Source organism: Homalodisca vitripennis, chromosome 1 (genome assembly GCF_021130785.1).
Source record: "Homalodisca vitripennis isolate AUS2020 chromosome 1, UT_GWSS_2.1, whole genome shotgun sequence".
NCBI classification, from domain to species: Eukaryota; Metazoa; Arthropoda; class Insecta; order Hemiptera; family Cicadellidae; genus Homalodisca; species Homalodisca vitripennis.
In genome coordinates, this window is record NC_060207.1 from 181,187,585 (window position 1) to 181,207,928 (window position 20,344).

The 20,344-nt window shown below is 32.2% G+C and overlaps 1 protein-coding gene across 2 annotated transcripts in view; it reads right to left on the reverse strand.

Annotated features, from left to right (window-relative positions):
* LOC124352819 overlaps positions 1–20,344 on the reverse strand; it is an 87,165-nt gene that overhangs the window by 57,985 nt on the left and 8,836 nt on the right. For both annotated transcript variants that reach the window (XM_046802513.1, XM_046802512.1), the window contains exons 3-9: positions 17,012–17,209; positions 15,474–15,587; positions 14,767–14,922; positions 12,317–12,373; positions 8,964–9,077; positions 5,122–5,259; positions 3,874–3,972 (exon numbers count right to left, since the gene is read on the reverse strand). In XM_046802513.1, the coding sequence (XP_046658469.1) occupies positions 3,874–3,972; positions 5,122–5,259; positions 8,964–9,077; positions 12,317–12,373; positions 14,767–14,922; positions 15,474–15,587; positions 17,012–17,209 (876 nt within the window). The remainder of the gene's footprint in view (positions 1–3,873; positions 3,973–5,121; positions 5,260–8,963; positions 9,078–12,316; positions 12,374–14,766; positions 14,923–15,473; positions 15,588–17,011; positions 17,210–20,344) is intronic.

Sequence of the window (20,344 nt, forward strand, 5' to 3'; positions counted from 1 at the left end):
TCACTCGAAGATATAATTAAAAAAACCGAGATGAGAAAATACAAAAACAATGAAGCAGCAATATTTATCTATGGAAAAATGCTTAAAAATCATTAGTGAATTGGTGAAAAAAAGCAAAAGTTTAAATAATAAGGTTGCTGATGTAGAACAGTGGATTGACGATATGGAACAATACTCCAGAGCAAATGCCATAGAAATACAGGGAATTCCTGTGCAGCCAAACGAAGACGTCATCAGCATTTTGGAGAAGGTGGGAAAAGCTCTGGACCTAACTGTTACGGACTCCATAATTGACACCTGTCATCTTTGTTACCTGTGGTCTTGGTAACTAAGTCGGCTACAGCATCTCCCCGGCTGGCATCATTGTCAGGTTTGTTAGACGCATTGACAAGGAAGAGTTCATGAAGAAGCGTCGTGTCAAGCGAAACCTATCTACTAGACACATGAACATGCCCATAGACCAGATGGTGTACGTCAACGAGGCCCTGACACCGGCGAGGAGGCGGCTATTGGGGGCAGCGCGGCAGATCAAAAGGGAAAAGAACTTCAAGTACCTCTGGGTGAGGGGTGGCAAAACCTTTTTAAGGAAAGATGATGGAACCAATGTAATGCAGGTGACTTGCCAAGCTGACTTAACTTTTAAAACTTTTATTTTAATTTTTGAAGTTTTGAAGTTGACTTTTATAAAATACCAAATTATAATTTAATAACTAAATGTAATGATAATTATAGAGCTGGAGGTGTGGCGGTTTATATTAATGATTTAATGAACACTGTAGATTGTATCCAATTTCAGTTACAACCGGTAGACGCGTTATTGATATATTTTGTATTTTGTAAAGAAACATTTTATTTACTTCTTGTATATATAGGTTTGTGTTTAATGCAGCTGATATTTTCATCAATGAGTTGAGGAACCAATTTAACAAGTAAAATTGTAATTTTAAAAATATGGCAAACGTTTTACTTATTGGAGACACTAATATAAATATATCAGACAATTTCTGAGCATCTGTAGATAGCTATAAAACTATGATGGCTATAAACGGGTTTGAGAGTTAAATACAGGAGCAAACACAAATTACAGAACAGTCTGAAATTTGCATCGATCATGCTTATATGAGAGAGTCCAGTAAGATCAACATTATCGCAGACGTGTCTGTGATACACACGGACATCACAGACCACTCCACGGTCTGGGTGAGCTTGCAGGTGTGTGGTGCGTGGGGAGGGGGGTAGCGAGCCTGTGCTGTCCTCGCCCCGCTACCGCACTGATTACGCTTGGCTCGATCAGCTGTTGGATAGCGTAGACTGGTCTCTTGTCTATAATCAGGCAAATGCGTCTTCCCGTTTGATGAGTTTTTGGGAACTTTACAACGTTTCTTAATGCAAAGTAGAGTGGATTACGACAGATAAATCAATATACATTTGAAAAACCATGGATTACTAATTTTATTTGTTCAAAAATTAAGAGAAGGAACCATATCTTTAAACTGGTTAAGAACCACCCAAACAATGCCAAATTGAAACTTTATTACTTAAATTTAGAAATAGTCTTCTTATATACATAAAAGAGCAACAAAATAATTTTTATAAACAAAAGTTTGAAAATTGCAATAGAAATTCCAAAGCCACTTGAAAAGTTTTGAATGCAGTGATTGGTCAAGCTAAACAAATCAAACAGATTATAACACTAGACAAATGTTAATTTCTGATCAATTTTCTGTTGCAAACTATTATAATGATTACTTTTTAAATATAATGAGTAAACTAAATTTAAACAGTCCTCAATTAAAACATTTTCCTCTACTGCATTATAAAAATTCCTTTACAAAAATATACAAAGTAAATTCAAATTTTTATTGATTCAGTTTTACCACATGAGCTGGTGAGCGTTATTAACCCTTCGCGCGCTGTTGACAAATATAACCGCCAATATTTACTTTGCTAAAAACGCTGTTGACAAATATATTCGCTTTTAAACATTGAGGTTATTATTGGGAGTAAGTAGTTCCCAGTTTTGCCGGTGGAGTGCAGCAACTGCTGGAGCATACATCCCTCAATAGAAAAGCACAGTAATAGTTGTCCCCGCCTCCCGGTTTTTCTCCAAGCTACAAAATGGCGGCGCACTACCCATGCCACTGCCTGTTTTGCCAGACACTAGCGCTACTGACGAACTAACTCGCCGGTTTAATTCGTTCGCGGACTGCGAGTGGAACTGTTGTGTTTACGTTGTCAAATTGGTTTTTGACATATTGGGAAGATGTGTTGTGTGTACACGCAACGGTTTACGCAAGAAGACCATTTACGTGTGCGAGACATGCACCGCCCGGCCGAACCTGCATCCGGATACGTATTACAAGACATACCACACGTTGACGTTATCTTGAACACCGTGATGGCTAATTTTAGATCTTTATATACCAATTAATGTTTTATTTTAATTGTATAATATACATACTATACATATAACATACTATAATATAATATTATACACGATGGTAAAATTTCGTTCAACATTTCGTTAAATTTGGTGTATTTATGTTGTTTTATAATTTAAATAATCGTATTAAAAAAATTATACTTTTTTCGTTCCCAAAAGTCTTTTTATATTGTAACAAACTCAAATACAACATTAGCGTTGACTTTATGGGAAAACAATTTTTGAGGTATATGTAGCGTTTGGGTATGGTGCGTCCCAAATTGCCGTAGCGCGGGAAGGGTTAAATCACTTAAAAATAATACTTCACCGGGTCTGGATGGAATTAGTTTCTTCACAATTAAAAAGATCTACCCCAAAATCATGGATTTTTGTTGTTGTACATAATTAATTTGAGTTTCAACAGTGGAGTCTTTCCAACGCAGTTAAAAAATGAAGTAGTAATACCAATATTTAGAAAAGGTTCTGATTTGAACAGCAGTAATTATCGTCCTATATCTTTGCTTTCATGCTTCTCAAAAAATAGTTTACAAGAAAAAACAATTTGTTTTGCTGACGACACAGCTCTCTGCTATTCAGAATCCAGTTGGAACAGTATAAGGTCCAGTATGGAAAATGATTTGGAAGCACTTCAGTGGTGGTTCACTATGAATCACATGCTGCTGAGTGTAGAAAAAATTAAGTATATCAATTTCAGCCTCAAAAAAGATATTTATTTACTATGAAAATCAAGTTTAATACAAATGTGTTAAGTATCTAGGTGTTCAAACTGTATGTGTCGGAAGTAGTTGTGCTGTAGTTGATACAGTAACACATATAAAGTATTTAGGAATATTTTTTGACAGCGAGGTTAATTGGAAAACTCATATAAATCATTTTAAAACAAAATTAATAATGTTTTAAGGTATTTTTATTTTCTTAGAAGATTATGTAATGAAAGAGTTATGTGTATGCTATATTTTTTATTGATTTAGAGCAGAATCGATTATAGAATCACTTTTTGGGGCAGTACATATAATACTTATTTGAATGCAATATATGTTCAACAAAAACATGCAGTTACTATTAAATAAAGGGAAGACAGTTCATTCACGTCCCTTTTTTTTGGAGTTGAACATTTTGCCATTTTTTGCAAGAGTTGTAACATGCCACACAAAAATACAGAATATAAGCAGAAATTAAGATCCAGGAATCAATTTACAGTTCCAAAACCAAATTCTAAATTTTTTACAAGAATATTAAATTTTCCAGGTCATAAATCAATGACCTGAGACAGAGAACAGCCTTGGCTACTAATGCGATTAGGCGATCTGAAAGGTTAATCATATAAATATAATGCCGATCCCAAAGGGTTAATACAATGCACTGACACCTATTCATTCTCCTCCACAAGCAGTGCAGCCAACTCTATGCCTCTTATTTATGTAGTCTACCTGATCGTCTAAAGCGCTACAGTCTGTCTGGTCGCTGTCCTTCCTGCAGTTGGTCTCTACCAGTTCCATTCTCAAGAAGTATTTGATACCAGCAACAACCTGTAAAATATCCAATAAAACCAATATGAGGTTTTTAATACAGAAATATCAATATTGTTACTAAAAAGGTTTTAACATACAATTTCAAATTTAGCTATGTTTAAGTTCTCAACATTCAGCATTAATTAACGATTTTATAGCAATCATAATGTTACCTTTTTGCTTTTGTATGACTATTTGAGCAATATCATTTTGCGTTTCAAAATGTTTATGTTGGCAATGTATCCTTGTGCCTATGGCACTCTATTTGAACTTTGGTATTTCTATCCTCATTCAAATTTTCATTTTTCCTCATGAGAACGATATCTCCATAACTAGACCAGTAATGCATTGTAATTAATATTTCTGTGTAAATAATTAATTGATATTATAAATATTCTACCACCAAATTATACATCTTTGGCTGCAAAGAAGAAAATCATCTATATATTGATACCAGTTTTTGGTTTCCTTTTATTTTGCTTCCTCTAGGTTTGTTCTAAATTGTAAGAGTAAGGTGTTCTGTGAGCCTTTCTTTTCTACTTGTACAAACAGGTTAGTTGGATAAATGGATTTATAATACATTATTTAGATTTTAATTAATTTTTGAACTGAACTGTACATAACTTGCACAGTCATGTGTTTAGGAATCTTTACTAATTTATTGTCTGTTTCTTAAAAAAATGAATGTTCTTGCAATTACATTTGTGTGTAATACAAATACATATATTTTTACAGAATATAGTGTTACAAACTATATATTTTTGAAATTATTACAATGTTTTGAACAAAATGTGTATTTAGGCTACATTTATATCAAGTCACTTATGACACAGAATTTAGACACAAATACATACTAACTTATTTCAATAGTTTTTAAAATATCCTAAATTTGTAAATAAAATTTTAGCAATTTTTAACTTTGAGTATTTTTTGCTAATTAATACAAAAAAATTACATACATATTTTAGAGAATATGTTAAGGTTTAAATTCAAAAAGATACAGTCAGTACATTAAAAATACTGTCCCATTACAGAAAATTTACATGCCACTCTCGAGTTATCTTTAAAAACAGCACCAACTAACATTTTTAGCCACTTGTAAGTATTGAATATATCTGTAATTATAATCAATGAGGCTTGAATCTAGATGAGTTTATAAACTTGTACCTGGCTCCGCGCATCCACCACACGTACTATCTTCTGTTTGTTATTAGAATTTGATGCTTTAGCGATTTCCTCTAGAGCAAATGCTGAAATTTCTTTTATTCTGTCTGATTCAGGATCTTCTTTAGTTTTGCCTCCAACCTAAAAAAAGTCAGATTTTATTACAAATGTAAAGTAGACCAGCTGAGATTCCAATTACAAAATATAAGTAAGTGTCTAGAATATACTTATTAGACAACATGAAAATATGTTTAGGAACTTATCGTTTTTGCCATTTTTTAACCCTTTTAAACCCGGCCAGTATGGGTTTTTTGAACACCTAGGCTATTTTGAAGATATCAACCTAGTTCTTTTTTTGGTTTAACTTCTTATTACATTTTGTTCACAAACATAATATGAAGAAAACAAAATAACCTCTTGAAAATTATTATTTTTAATATTTATAATATGAAAAAATTAAAATCTTACAATTTCAAATGTGTTGATGAAAACCTTACAGCTAAAACAGTATTTGACACACAAATATACATATTCACTTTAAGTTAAATGTAATTCTTAATCTAAGAAAACAAAAATTATAAGCCTACTTTGTTCACAAGTTGAGTAACATTAATTGTTTTAAGGACATGACATTTTTCCTTTTTGCTATTACTGTGCAAGTAAATGTAACACAAGCTTTAAATTCATTGTCATAGTACTTAACATAAAACTAAAGTTATTTCCTGTAAAATAATTAAAACTGTTTATAGCATAAATTTAAAAAACTGTAATACAATATTTACGTCTCTAGAAAACGTCTTAAGAAATGTCAAGATAGCTATCACTCATCGTCGCTACGCCAACATCAACGCCACTTGCAACTAAGTTAATAATTGGTGTATTTTCGATTACAGGAGACTTCAAAGGTTTCCTTTTACTCGTTTTCAAATTAAATAAATAACAAACTAAAATTTAACTGCCGTACTATATACTGTTTTAACCTAAAAACATTAAGCAAGTAGTGAAATACAGCTGTTTGACAATCAATGAGCGGTCAGCTGAGATGAATTGTAATTTCTCAATCACAGACAGATAAAATACATAAAAGCTTTACGAACTATTATATTTTTATGCAATACATCTTTGCACACAAGTCTGTGGAATTTCAAAGGACTTGGTTAAACAGGTGGACAGTAAAATAATTTCAACACGTTCGCTGCGAGCACACAGAGCCTTAGTTCTGAAATGAGGTCAGTGTGCGGCCAGCACTCGAGCTACCACAACGCCGCATTTCTCGTTCCTCGGGATGTACTTTTCCTGCATTTTTATGCACTTCGCTTTCACATTAGACTTTATCATTATTTTTAATGATTTTTTAAAGTTTTTTTAGCAGTAAGTGATTGTACAACACAATAGATCTTCCCCCGGGACCAAGTGGTGTACAAAAACCAAGTTCTAAGCGTATTTGTAAATAATAAACTACTTTTGAGTAGGTTGGTTAGGATGTATTTATACATTTGTATCAATATTTTATTTTAGTAAACTTATTTCTTCTTTTTTCTTACATTTTATAAATTACAATGTACTACAATATTTTTTGTACACTAAAATCATTTCAAGTAAACATTTAAATATATTGTGTTATAATTACTCACCACATATTTGTAAATAATAACTGAATTTGAGTGAGTTAGCGGACATGTATAAAAACTTTTTCACATTTTAATAAACTTTTACATTCATTTTGGTTTACACATTTAAGCATAAATATTGTTTATGTTTGTCTAAATGAATACAATACAGTTCACTTAGCAAAGATGTATTCATTTGGAATATTCCCACTGCCATAAAAGGGTGTTCCCTAGTGCAAGCGGTAACTAGAGTTACCAGCTGGCAAGGAAGACTGTCCCCAGGAGTTAGCGGTAACCACAGTTACCGCATTCCCAAAATGGTAGAGAGTGATAATTTTTGTGACTAATGAGTAATTTTCATATATTTCTACAATATTTCATCCAAAAGTAAAAATATTTTTCTAAAATTTCAGCATATATGAAACTCTATATAGGGATTTTTAGCGGCGAATGTGTTGAAAAACATTAATACGGACGTCGGGAGTTGACGTCAGGGTTAAAAGTTTGTCCAATAGATATTCGAATTTGTGCTCAAGTCTGAAGGTAATACCCAGAGATAACTGTGAAAGTACTCCTGTCAACACACACTAAATTCTTTCAGCACTCCTCTCCCTTAGAAAAACACTTCTTGAACTCATATTTATAAATTACTAATACGACCTTCACCAATTTTTTTTCAATTTATTTTCATCCTCAAATTGTTATGATTTCAGGAGAATTTTTTAATTTTAGAAGAACCAAAAGTAACAGGCATTTATGAGGACTAATACTAAATTTGATTAAAATTAAGATCCGCTACAAAGTGGTGGGTAAGATTGTATATATGAGCTGTTGCATTGTCAAGGTGAAGAATTTGATCACTACACATCAGCTGTTTTCATTGCATTACATATTGTAATCTCCTCAAGACTTAACGATATTCATTATTCACCATATGACAGGGTGAAGAAGCATATTTATTTACCATAGGCAACACTGCCCTGGTTGAAAAACACAAAAGCATGAGTTTTTTTAACATTGCTACTTTTTCTGTCTCAGCTCTTCAAAAGTCTGCCAACGTAAAGGTTTAGGCTTGGTTTCCAAATCATAACCTCTGAAACGAGTGAACAGTCCAATTTTCCAAGTTGTTCAGTGTGATATCAACCAGATAATCTTTTTGGTCTACTGCCAACAGTTGGATAACCATTGTTGTAGCCATACAATTAATTTTTAGATCCTTATTTTAAGATCACAAACAATAGTTTTTTCAGTTCTTCTACAGTCAAATGCTGGTTTTTGCTGATGAATATGTTGAAAGCGTTAGTGGTATCTGACTGTTCCAGGTCTACTAGTATGTGAATCATCTCTACTGAAACGCTTAAAAACCAGCTCCAACTTTGAATCATCTTAAGACAATTTTTACTTGGGTTTATCTCCACAGACTCATTAACAAAGATTGTCTGTATTATACCAGTAATTTGTTGAAGAATGGTCAAGATTGTCACAAAACGATACAAATTTTTGGATCAACTTATTCTGCTGGAATACGCAGCTATCGCACTGAATTGAGAAAAAGTACTGTGCATCATTGAGGCAGTGAGTGCCGACACCATGCGGTGAAATTATCAGTAGGATTCCCTTTTTGCTATGTAAATACATGACTGAGTTAAATTGCTTACTTACAACTCAATTAAAATATTTTATTGTTTGCATATAATTACTTTTCACATATTAATAACATAATTGGCTATACGTTACACTAGTTTTGTACATCCATTAAAAAAGTTTTGTACTCCATTTGTAGTAGAAAAGGGCAGGAATCTTTAGTAACCTAGCAAGAATTTCTTCTATTTTGTAAAACCAAACCAAAGAATTCTACTTGGTAAACATCCATAACTTTTAAGGCAACAAGTTTTTTTGCAAGCAGTGTTGAAAAATGAATGTTATTTTTAAACTTCTTTATCCTATGAGGTAGTAAAAGTTAGTAGTTTAAAAATCTATAGTAGTCTCTCCGCTTTCCCATCTTAAGAAGATTAACAAGATAGTAAATTATTTTTAAACAATCTTAAAAAAAAAAACACATACTAAAAACTACTCCAATCCTACATTATTGTTTTACTAGAGAAAAAACTATATTTTTATTATGTCTCAAATGTAGAGGAAAGGAAGCTTCACTTGTTTGCCATCCTGTAAGAATTGATGTCTTACTGTCAAATTAAATAGTAGGCTATAAACGTTCGACAAATTTCAACCTACCGTTCTGGAGCGAGTATGGCTTTTCTTGTGAGGATGTTGATGATGATCATTGTCACTGATTGTGTTGGCGTCTTCACCAGAGCCGGTGACGTGTCTCCTAGCCCTCTTCTGGCCCTGGCACATGCACACAACAGAACATCAGCAAATCTTGCACATCCAATACAGTATCAAGTTTACCAGGATTTCAGCCCCATCATCTATGATCTATTTTACAAAGGTAAGAACTTTTCCAAGTTTACTATACACTATAATGAAGAGTAAACATGTTCACTCCAAGTTTACGATGAGGAATTAACACGTTCGCTACTGAGTATCAACTATGGTTGACGCAAAACTGTTTCTCATTGACCGGTCCCGTAAATTTGTCTTCAATCAGAGATCAATCATGATACCTATCTCGCATAGACCAACGATGCAAAAATGTTTTTCAAATGTTAGGATCTACAAAAAATTAATACAATATATATAAGTCAGTACAGAAAAACACAATTTTCACTCACAAATAATAATTAAATTTACGTTGATTATAGGTGACATCGGTCTATAGTGTACCTTGACGATGGAGCTAATATATTTTCAATAGCAGTATTTTTAATCATCAATTTAAAAAAAGAGGCGACAATATATTACAAATTTTGGTTATGATTTCAAATCCATTACAACACAGAACAGACAACATACTATGTGGATTGCATCCTGTCAAGAACAGGAAATTAGGTGCAAAATAAGGATGTTAACATACCAGTAAAAATTATCCCCTCAGGGACCACCTAGCCAAAAAAGTTTTCATACATTTCTGTAGACTGATAAACAAAATACTAGATAACGTAGACGAAATGATTGTAAGAGACAGTAAAACAATAATTGATGTTGGTCCGATGCATTCTGCAAGAGCGTCACCTATAGTTGACATCAGTCTATGATGAGTGTTTGGTCTATCAACTAAATTTGACGCTGGGCTGTGGTGACGGATTTTTCTTTACACGTCAGTAGTGAACGTGTTAAATACCAAACAACATTGTGAACTTCATTCTCAGTCCTTGTTACTAAAATTTTAAAATATTTAAACACAGTTTAAAAAATCAAAACAAACCAGTTTTAAAATATTTTTAACACTTTGGTTCCCAAATGGCACTGGATATTGTTGACGAATGGTGTAAGCTATGATAGTGAATGTGTTGAAAATAAATTTAAGTCAAAATACCATTTAAACTGTTAAAAGTAAATTACTGAACCTTGTGATCGGGAAGCCAAATACCTGTCAAACAACTTTTACATTACACTCTCTAAATTTTGTTTAGCGGTAATAATAGTCAACATTCTCATGGCTCAGCTAACAAAAGACCTGAATTTGAGTCAAGCTGGAGCAAGTACCATTTGTACAAAAATATTACATTATATTATTATTTAGTTACTGTTTATTTTACATAAAAATTGATTTTGTTTTATGTAGCAATTGTATATAAATAGTTGTTGTATATATGTATAATGTACTGTGTGTGTTATTGAATGCATGTACATACATTGTGTAATAGTGAATGTGCTTAAATAGCGCATTGATCTTTCTATGACAGAAGTTATTCATATGTTTATAATGTTGATTTGTTTTTAATGTACTATGTTTGCTGTGTCTTTTAGTTTGTTTCTTGTGTTTTTTTTAGTTGAATTGTATAAAGAGGATACCAATTGTTATATTGCTTTTACTGTTAATATTGGATAATTTTTATCCTGACATAATATGGAAAAGAAGTTAGAATTATCTTTATATTGGTAATATTTGTTGTATTCTTATTTTTAGTTCATTTGTAGTTTCAGACACCTCCGAGAGTGGCCAGCATGTAATCTAATGTAACTGAACTCAAAAAGTACTGTATTAAGTTTATTTAATTTTGTTAAACCTAATCACACTACTAGACATGTGATTAGGCTATCCCTAAGGTTTTATGTTTGTAATGTTTTAGTACTTATTTGAAGGAGTAAATCATTATTCTCATTAAATTAGGCAATTTTCATGTAAACAAGTTCATATGTATGATAAAATACCAGTTCATTTAAGCACCTTATTTAGTACTTGTTGTGTAGAATTCAGGAAATTTGTAAAAAGAAAGTATATTTAAACTTCTTAGCATTGGCAGTAGTCTAAGTTCTGAATAAATAAGAGCCAATTAATTTAATTACATTTAAAATTAAAAGAAGTTGTAAGCACTGTCGACATTATAAATCTTGTTTAACATTTTAGTCCGAGCCGAGCAGAGACGGAGTTCAGATCAGATTATAAGTAATCTTGGTTCTGAAAGTACTAATCATTCTCTACAGGGAAAACCCACATCACGAGTTGTCCTTGGCCTGACATTTGTTTATTATTGGCTGCTAAAATTGTAGGAGTACAAAGTCACCGTACTTTCAGCACAACTGCTGCATCATTCTGGCTACTCAATCAGTTGACTAACAAAGACAATCCAGCCTCTTGCAAGACATTTCAGGCTGCCAACATTTTCTTACATCATAGCTTGTTAGTTTCTTTACACTTCTGAACATTAAATTCAATATCTGTAAAGATTGTTAATACTATTTTAACATCACATCTTCAGGGAAAATCTTAAGATATTATGTAAATGTGTTTAAAATATGTTTTATTTCATTATTAAGTGATTTAATAAAAATACTTTAAAAAATGTTTAGGACATTAAAAAATAAAATAATAAAAATACTACAAAACTTAATGAATACTTTGAGTTTTTCTTGTGTCCTAGCCCTTTAGGCCAGTCTACAGCTAACTGCTGGTAAAATTATTACTTCTGTGCCATCAGCTAGATTCGAAAAGATAACATGTTATGTACATTTATTTGTTATAAAAAGTTTTGATATTTCTAAAAAAAAAAAAATTATTACAAACATTAAAGTACATTTTAAAACAAAAGAAGTGATAAAAGTGTTTAGCGCCATAAAAATAAGAGCCAACAATATTCATCCTATAGAAGTTGAAATAAACATAATAAAATTGATTCTGTTGATAATTAATTAAACTATGCCTCACCTCTATGTATTTCAAATGATCCTTATGACCAATCTTAACCAAAACTATTTTAAGGTCACATAACATAAAGTTAGCTGATAAACTGGACTGAAAGTTATAAAGGTAATGGTCTTTTAACACATTGACTGTAGCAGATCCCCTAATGTGCTTGCTCTCTTACGAGAATACTTCACTTAGTATACAGCCGCAGTAGTATAAAGCTGTTAACACAACTGTTATTCTAAACACATACATTTCCTATATTGTGGTATACTGTATATTGACTGATTTGTAACTATTGTAAAAAAACTTGTTTAAAATACTTGTTTTATTTTACCTTTTTATTGTCAGCTTCTTTGGCTTTGGAAATGGGAGTACATTCAGACTTTATAACCTGAAAAAGTCAAATTTAGCTTTTAATATGAATGATTTAATCACAACTACAAATAATGATTTTTACAATATTTCGTTGCGCGACAGTAGGATTTCAGTTATATTAACAACTAAAAAATACTTTAAAATAGATTTAAATTGTTGAATTAGTTATTTTTTAACAGTATTTAAAAAATATAGTGCCCAACATGTAAACATGAAGAATACAGAAGAAAATATTAATGATATACAAATTTTTACCTGTCCAATGAATGGTGTAAATATGATGAGAAAAATAAAAACATGGAATTAAGCAAATTAGACACTAACGTAAGGATAGAAAAGAGTTGTTTACTGAAAAAAGCAATAAAAACAATTCTGAAAAAATCACTCAGAGAAGGCCACAACATGATGGGATTACGTGAAAATGTTCAAAAGACATTCATTAATAAAAGAGACAAATCACTATGACAAAAATTAGGTGGTAGGACAACTTTTATTACTTTTAGGACACTGTTGTCATAGTTGGTTAAAGTTGCATCACTAGGCCTTGATCAGCTGATAAATCAACATTTTGTGTTCATGACCTAAAAATTAAGTTAAACACAATGACACAAGTCTGAGAGTGTGCACAGAGCTGAAATAACGTTATGAACGAGAATGTGAGCACTTCCTCAAAACAATTTTAACTTCTAATGAAATGTGGATTCACTATTATAAGCCAGAATCTAAAACCGAAGCATGAGAGGAAAAGTGATGATGCTTTTGGGATGCTGAAGGTGTAGTTAGTTTATTGTGATTTTCTCAAAGAACAGCGTACAATAAACAGCCAATACTACTCAGATATGATTTTGAACCAAGTGAAGTCAGCCATGAAAGAGAAACATATTGGTGCTAATAAATCCATTGATTTCCATGTAACGCCAAGACATCTATGAAATATATTTTGCTATAAGTTCAAAGCTAATTTTTATTATAAATATGCTATAAAAGGTAAACGCAAAAAAATATAAAACGGCAGTTTAGCTAAAATTAGTATATTTATTGATAAAAATAACTATTTACCATACTGTTAATTTGAACCATACTGTTAATTTGATATTAATTAAAATTCATGAAAACTGAAAAACCATTAAACTACTAAGAAATATAATGTATAAATCATATACAATTATTGTGTTTAGCGTTTTCGTCAAATTTTACTATTCTAATATACGCCGTGGGAAGGGTTAATCATTTTATTTCTGACTACCTTTGAGAATGTGTCACAAAAGTAGAGAATCTGAAATGTTCTACATCATTTATAAGACTAATATTGCTCTAAAATGTTGCAGATAAAAATGGTCTTCCTATTACTGGAAAGAACGTGAACCTGCAAAAGAGAGGTAAAGTATCTTGGTATTATATGGAGTAAAGGCTTTGTTGTGGAGTTAAGACCACGAGAGCATCTGGGAGTAGGGACCTAAGTTCTTATACTAGTTCTATACCATTGTGATAAGACCTGCGATGATGCAATGTCTTTGGTGCCCAAAGTGAATATCAGGAAGTGGAAGTAAGACTCCGTAGTATGGCCCTGTGCCTTGAAATGCTTTCTGAATCACATGCCTTCTAACTGTATATTGAGATAATGGCCAGGTAAATTGTGATGGGTGTGTGGATCTTCTCTGTCAGAATTCCCAGCAAGGCAAGGGGATAACAAAAAATATACCAGTATTTCCCAAATGGTAAGAGATGATTGAGTCAAATACTCCTTCAACAACCATTGGGATTGTTGTTTCCTTCCAGGTGTAATTAGAATGATGGCAATACCTATCCGATAACTAACTCAGGAGTAATTTTCTCTGTCTTTCAGGCCAAAATCATTGTAATTACAGAATTTGATTATGAAAATCTTAGGCTGTTTTTTAGAGGGAAAAGCTTTTAGGTTATCACTGCCCATTTTTAGGCTACATCATACTGGTACAAATATCTGTATTTTCACAGAAAGACAGACAGTTTAGGTTAAAGACTGTTTGGTACTCTTCTGTTTAGGTCTTGAAGCTGGAAACACTTAATAGATCTCTCTTTTAATACTTTGGGTACATGTACACTTAAATATTAGAGGTAATGAGAGTGCTAAATTGAAAAATTACTGCTATTCTTAAGGCCAGAATATTTCTGTGGATTTTAAAGAATCTAGCAAATCAAAAAATCAATTCCTGAGCTCAAACGAACAAACTCTTAATTTCACAAAAGGAAGATGAAACCATATGGTCCTTTATTCAGCAGGAGTGACCCTGGAAATGAGAATAACATTCCTTTCAAAGACAATCCGTCATTGTATGATAAATTGTACAATGATAAAATGTATCATATCCAAGAGTTAATAATTTACAACATACTAACAATAAACAACCAAAATAAGACTGCAATCACCTGAGCATTGTGTGGAGCCTCACCACTGAAGAGTCTTTGCATGAGGATCTTGCAGATATTGTGGTCACTGAGCTTGCCTTCACACTTCTCCGCCTCCTCCTTACAGTCGGACATCGCCATCTCCAGCGTCAGGTGGTACATGATTCCATTCACCAGCTGAACATAGAAGTATGACATGGCTAACACTGTTTTGCTACAGGAAAGTCAGTTATCAAAATTACTAACATTAAAATAATTCACTATTAATACTATTGTAAGTCTATGAGTTTTTTGAGCTATCACATCAATGGCTATTTATTAATGAATTACAACACTCAGCTTGGATTTGTAACAGCACAGGATTGACTACTGGTCTAGATCAATCATCACTTTCATCAGTAATGTTTAATGATTTCCTTAACTTAATTTATTTTCAACACAATGTATTTTAAATTTGTTAAATATCTAAAAGTAAGTAAAAATCACTAGTTACATAAGATCAAATTATCAGCTGCACATGAACATTCCAAGAACTAACAGCATTTATGTTAACAAACAATAAACATTCTTACGTTCTTTGGGAGATAGCATCAAAATAACAACTTAAAATTAATGAAGAAATTTTAGTTCTTGAAATGTTGTTTCCAACATGGACAAAATCAAGATAATTTTCCACTCACTTCTTTATAGGGTTTCAAATTTAACACAACATACTGTGAAGTCCTCACCTGTTTTTGGGCACGGAGCACTTGTAGAACTACCCGTTTTGTGTCATCCGCATCGATAGAGTCCAGAGTCTGAGCAGCAATCTCTGCCAGTTCTCTGGCCTCATCATCGTCCACCTGCGAGAGAAGATATTTTGGTAAAAAGTATAATACACTGGGTTCCCTTCAAAAACTGAAAACCTCATTATTGGCAAGCATCTTGATTTTAATCTCATAAGGGCTATGTTGAATATTAGACAGATTTGCATCCTTATATTTGGTCACAGAATTACGGTTGATTTCTGATTTTAAAGATTTCATTAACATGCATCCAGACATGTTTAGTCTTTTTATATTATTGTGTTATTCTTAAAAACCCAAAACTAAAGATAAAAGGAGTCTACATAAGTTATATGGAAATTGTAAAATTTCTTGATATTTTTTGAATGGTAATATGTTTTGTAAACAGTGGTTTTCCCAATCTAGAATAAATTAATCAGAGCTACATTTTCATTTTAAAACTTCTATAATAAGAGTTGTTTCAGAACTCTGGTCGGATATTTAAGAGGATTGTTCCAATGGTTATAGAAAGCCCATTTGAACTATAGTTTAATATTGAAGTTTTGCATATTTTGTCCGTTTGTATATATGAGTTTTTTTTTACTAAAATAAACTTTTTATAAAAAACCATTAAACATACACTAACCAAACGTGGTAAGGATGTTGACATAAATAATGTCTATTTAAAAAACTTACAATGAAAATTGTACACGATTCCATTTCAAGATGGCGGCCATTTCCATTTTTTTAAATTAAAATAACTGAAACCACAAGCACTGCACATGTAATATAACAGTTGTAACGCACAGAAACATTTTCATTGTTCACATCCTTACGGCATCATTAACTGTGCATTACACCATTAAAAGCTAATATCTACAAGATTTACTGACAGATTTTTTAATATCTAGATCTCAAAATGTTTGTAATTAGATATAGCAACTGTTGTTACTCTTTAAAAAGTGTCATAATCTTATTAGGTTTTACGGTATTAAACTATAAAAACTTCAACTATCTGTAATCTTGAAAAGTGATATGATAATATAATTAATTTTTCTCTTTATTTGAGGTTGTATTAAACATAATTGTATCAAATAAAAGTTTTGTATAGCTACTGATTTTTTAAATGAAAAATAAAGAACAAACAAGCAGACAGACGGTAAACAAAAAGACACTAATAGTTGCATTTAGTTCTTAGCTTCTCTTAGTCCATGGGACAATATCCTAAAACTTGTGTAAAGAGTTTTGTTACACCCTGTATATAATTTTGGCCTTTGTTTATTACACGTTAAAACAAAGTAGGTTTAATACATTTATACTATATAGTTTTCTTAAGAGCTTCGTAGAACAATCTGAAGTTGAACAAATAGATATCATTTTTATAGAAAACATATATAAACTGCTTTCAGCTTACCTATTCTGACATTCAATTGTCAATAACCACTTAACTTTAATGAGTCCGCTTACTACATTTTCATATTGTTGTAGGAGGCAGATATTACCTGTTTGAAGCCTCCGATTGCCCCTCGCTTACGTCGTACCATGTTGATGGAGGGTGTGTCGATGCAGTTCTGCCACACCACTTCGTCCTCCTCGGACCGGTTAATCAGCTCCACACGACACGAGTATGGACACGCCTCACCCTCGCACTCTCTGCTGGCTACATTCAACATCAGCGACCGCTGCACCTTGTTTGTTACCTATGGAGGAAATATCATATAATAGAATTTTCTTTATTCCGCATTCGTTAAGAATCCATTACACATCCGTTACAGATTTGTTTGGTGGTTTAATCCTATGTTTATCATGCAACTCCTACTACACACTACACTCCACATTATCTCCTTCTGTAGTCCTTTTAAAAAAGTTAATGTTAAAGAATATCTTTATTTTACCAGGTGAAATTAGGGCTAAGAAGCCCTCTGACATAACCTGGGGTCCACCAGCTCAAACGTGACTTCATAACCATGACCAATAGCCTGGCAGGACAGGATCGCTCAGTGATCACTCATCCAAGCAGCAGCCACGTTTGTTTTTGTTTGATTTGGTTATCTTGTGATAATCACTGTACTCGCTACACTACGTCACTGATAGGTGGTTCTTATTAACTCCTTTAGGGATCACCATATATGGCATTCCCTCTCAGCAATGTCAACTTCTCTACATCTCATCTTGGACTCAATCTCAGTAATACTCACAGCTCACAGTGTCAATATTCAAGAATACCACAAGAAGTCGTTCTCCACAAACTTGGTGTTTGGTAGTACTTTCAAAACTATTGCCTAGTGCAACAAAGTGTACATATCCACAACTAGAACGTCTGCAGTCCATAGTCTACATTGTGTCTGTCACCAAGGTCATCTACAGCAGACAAATTCTTCATCATTTCCCAGGAACTTCAATGTGTACGCTTAGTCTCTATGGATTGATTGGTTAACTAAAACGTATCCAACACACTTAAACTTTGTGAGTCCAATTGGAATTGTCACATTGTTGCAATTGTACCATTTGTTATCAAACAAACGTCTAAACCAATAACCTCCACCTCTTTGTGAGTCCAAGTGGAATTGTCACATCGTTGCAATTGTACCATTTGTTATCAAACAAACGTCTAAACCAATAACCTCCACCTCTTTGTGAGTCCAAGTGGAATTGCCACATCATTGCAATTGTACCATTTGTTATCAAACAAACGTCTAAACCAATAACCTCCACCTCTTTGTGAGTCCAAGTGGAATTGTCACATCATTGCAATTGTACCATTTATTCTCAAACTAACGTCTAAACCAATAACCTCCACCTCTCTCTGAGTCTAAGTGGAATTGTCAAATCATTGCAATTGTACCATTTATTCTCAAACTAACGTCTAAACCAATAACCTCCCTCCACCTCTCTGTGAGTCTAAGTGGAATTGTCACATCATTGCAATTGTACCATTTATTCTCAAACTAACGTCTAAACCAATAACCTCCCTCCACCTCTCTGTGAGTCTAAGTGGAATTGTCACATCATTGCAATTGTACCATTTATTCTCAAACTAACGTCTAAACCAATAACCTCCCTCCACCTCTCTGTGAGTCTAAGTGGAATTGTCACATCATTGCAATTGTACCATTTATTCTCAAACTAACGTCTAAGCCAATAACTTCCACCTTTCTGTATCTGACTGCCCAGTCTAGATTTATAATTGTTACTATTTATTTTCAGCGTTATTTGTGTTTAGTTGATTTCTTATCCACTGACTTGCATAGTAGGACATATTTCCTAGTGCAATCAATGAGTACATATTTCATGATCTCGTATTGCCACTACCATCTGTTTGCAAAAACACAAAAATAAAAAATCAATGTAGTTTTCAGATTACTGGAATTCTATAGAAACTATCAATAAAATGCTAATATTTTATACCAAAAAAGTTTAGAATAATAATTTTACTAAATAGCTATTTTTTTGGCCTTTACTTTTTGATTTCAAAGCTTAGGTTCAGTTTTATCTCTTATATCGAAAAAATTTAATTTTTCAAAATACATATTTCTAATTTTTTAGTAATTTTAAGTACTTGATAAATAGTAAAAAGAAATACAAAATATAATAAAGAAAGTTTAGCATATTATGCAATTATGAATTTTAACTAAAGCATTATTTATGTTAATTTTCAGGAAAGGAAAACATTTTCAAAACATGTTACCCAAATTTTTGAAAACGTATTAAAAATGTAATAAAAAGTTGTTTTTAAAATAAAAACTACTATAACCAACTGATTTAACTAAAGTACCACTAACCATTATATTTAGAAAAATCACATTTCATAATCAATATGCAGTTATATACATATTTTAAAAATTATATTACGTAAGGAGGAGATAAAAAAAAAATCACTGATAGCATTAAATAGTTTTTAAGTCCTATCGTGATCACGTTTATAAGTGATATTCATACTTCAAGAACATACACAATATTTTTGTTACTAATACATGTTACAAGCGATCTTACTTAGACAACTATATGATTTTTCCATTTGTTCCATACGAGAATAGAAAACTGAAATTTGTGGGAAGTAAGAAATATTAAAAGGTGCTATCAAGTAATACTTCAGTAGAAAAATAAACCTGTTTATATTTATGGCTGGATTAGTATGATTCTCTCAAACCGACAAATCTTTAATGTCGAGATGTGAGGATATTCAACTTAAAACCGTTAATGGAGAAGATGTGTAAAGTCTAAGTACTTGATAAGCTGAATGCAACAGGATACTAGTCACTAGCCTTGTGATAGAGCTTGAATAGGATCATCTATCATCAGGATGTTTATTTAATGACACTTTCCGGGGAACTGACTACAATTACCAGTGATTTTTTTATTGGGCTGTATGATCATGCGAGGTGTAGATTATTTAAACACTCGTAAATACATGTGTAAATGACAGAACTCTTTTTTTTTTACTTGTGTTTTAATATTAAAATACATCCTGTATCAATTCAGAACAATGTTATTTTTTTTTAAATTACATTGTTTCCAGCATTTAACTACAGTGTAAAAAAGAAAACCAGTTTGTGTTTTCTTTCATGATGTTTGTTTTTAAAAGTGCTTGATTGTAACACACTAAAAGTTGCATACTTGAATAACTACATGAGAGTTATAATACCTTCTTAAAATGTGTTTATTATGATAACCTGGTTCTGTACTTTTGTAAAACATTGAACTATTTAGTAACAAAACCTTTTTAAATACGTTACAATTACAAAAAATACACCCCTTTTAATAGTAAAAAAAATATAATATTTATCCTATCAAATCTGCATCCAGGAAGTTCAACGTATACATGGAGGCATTGA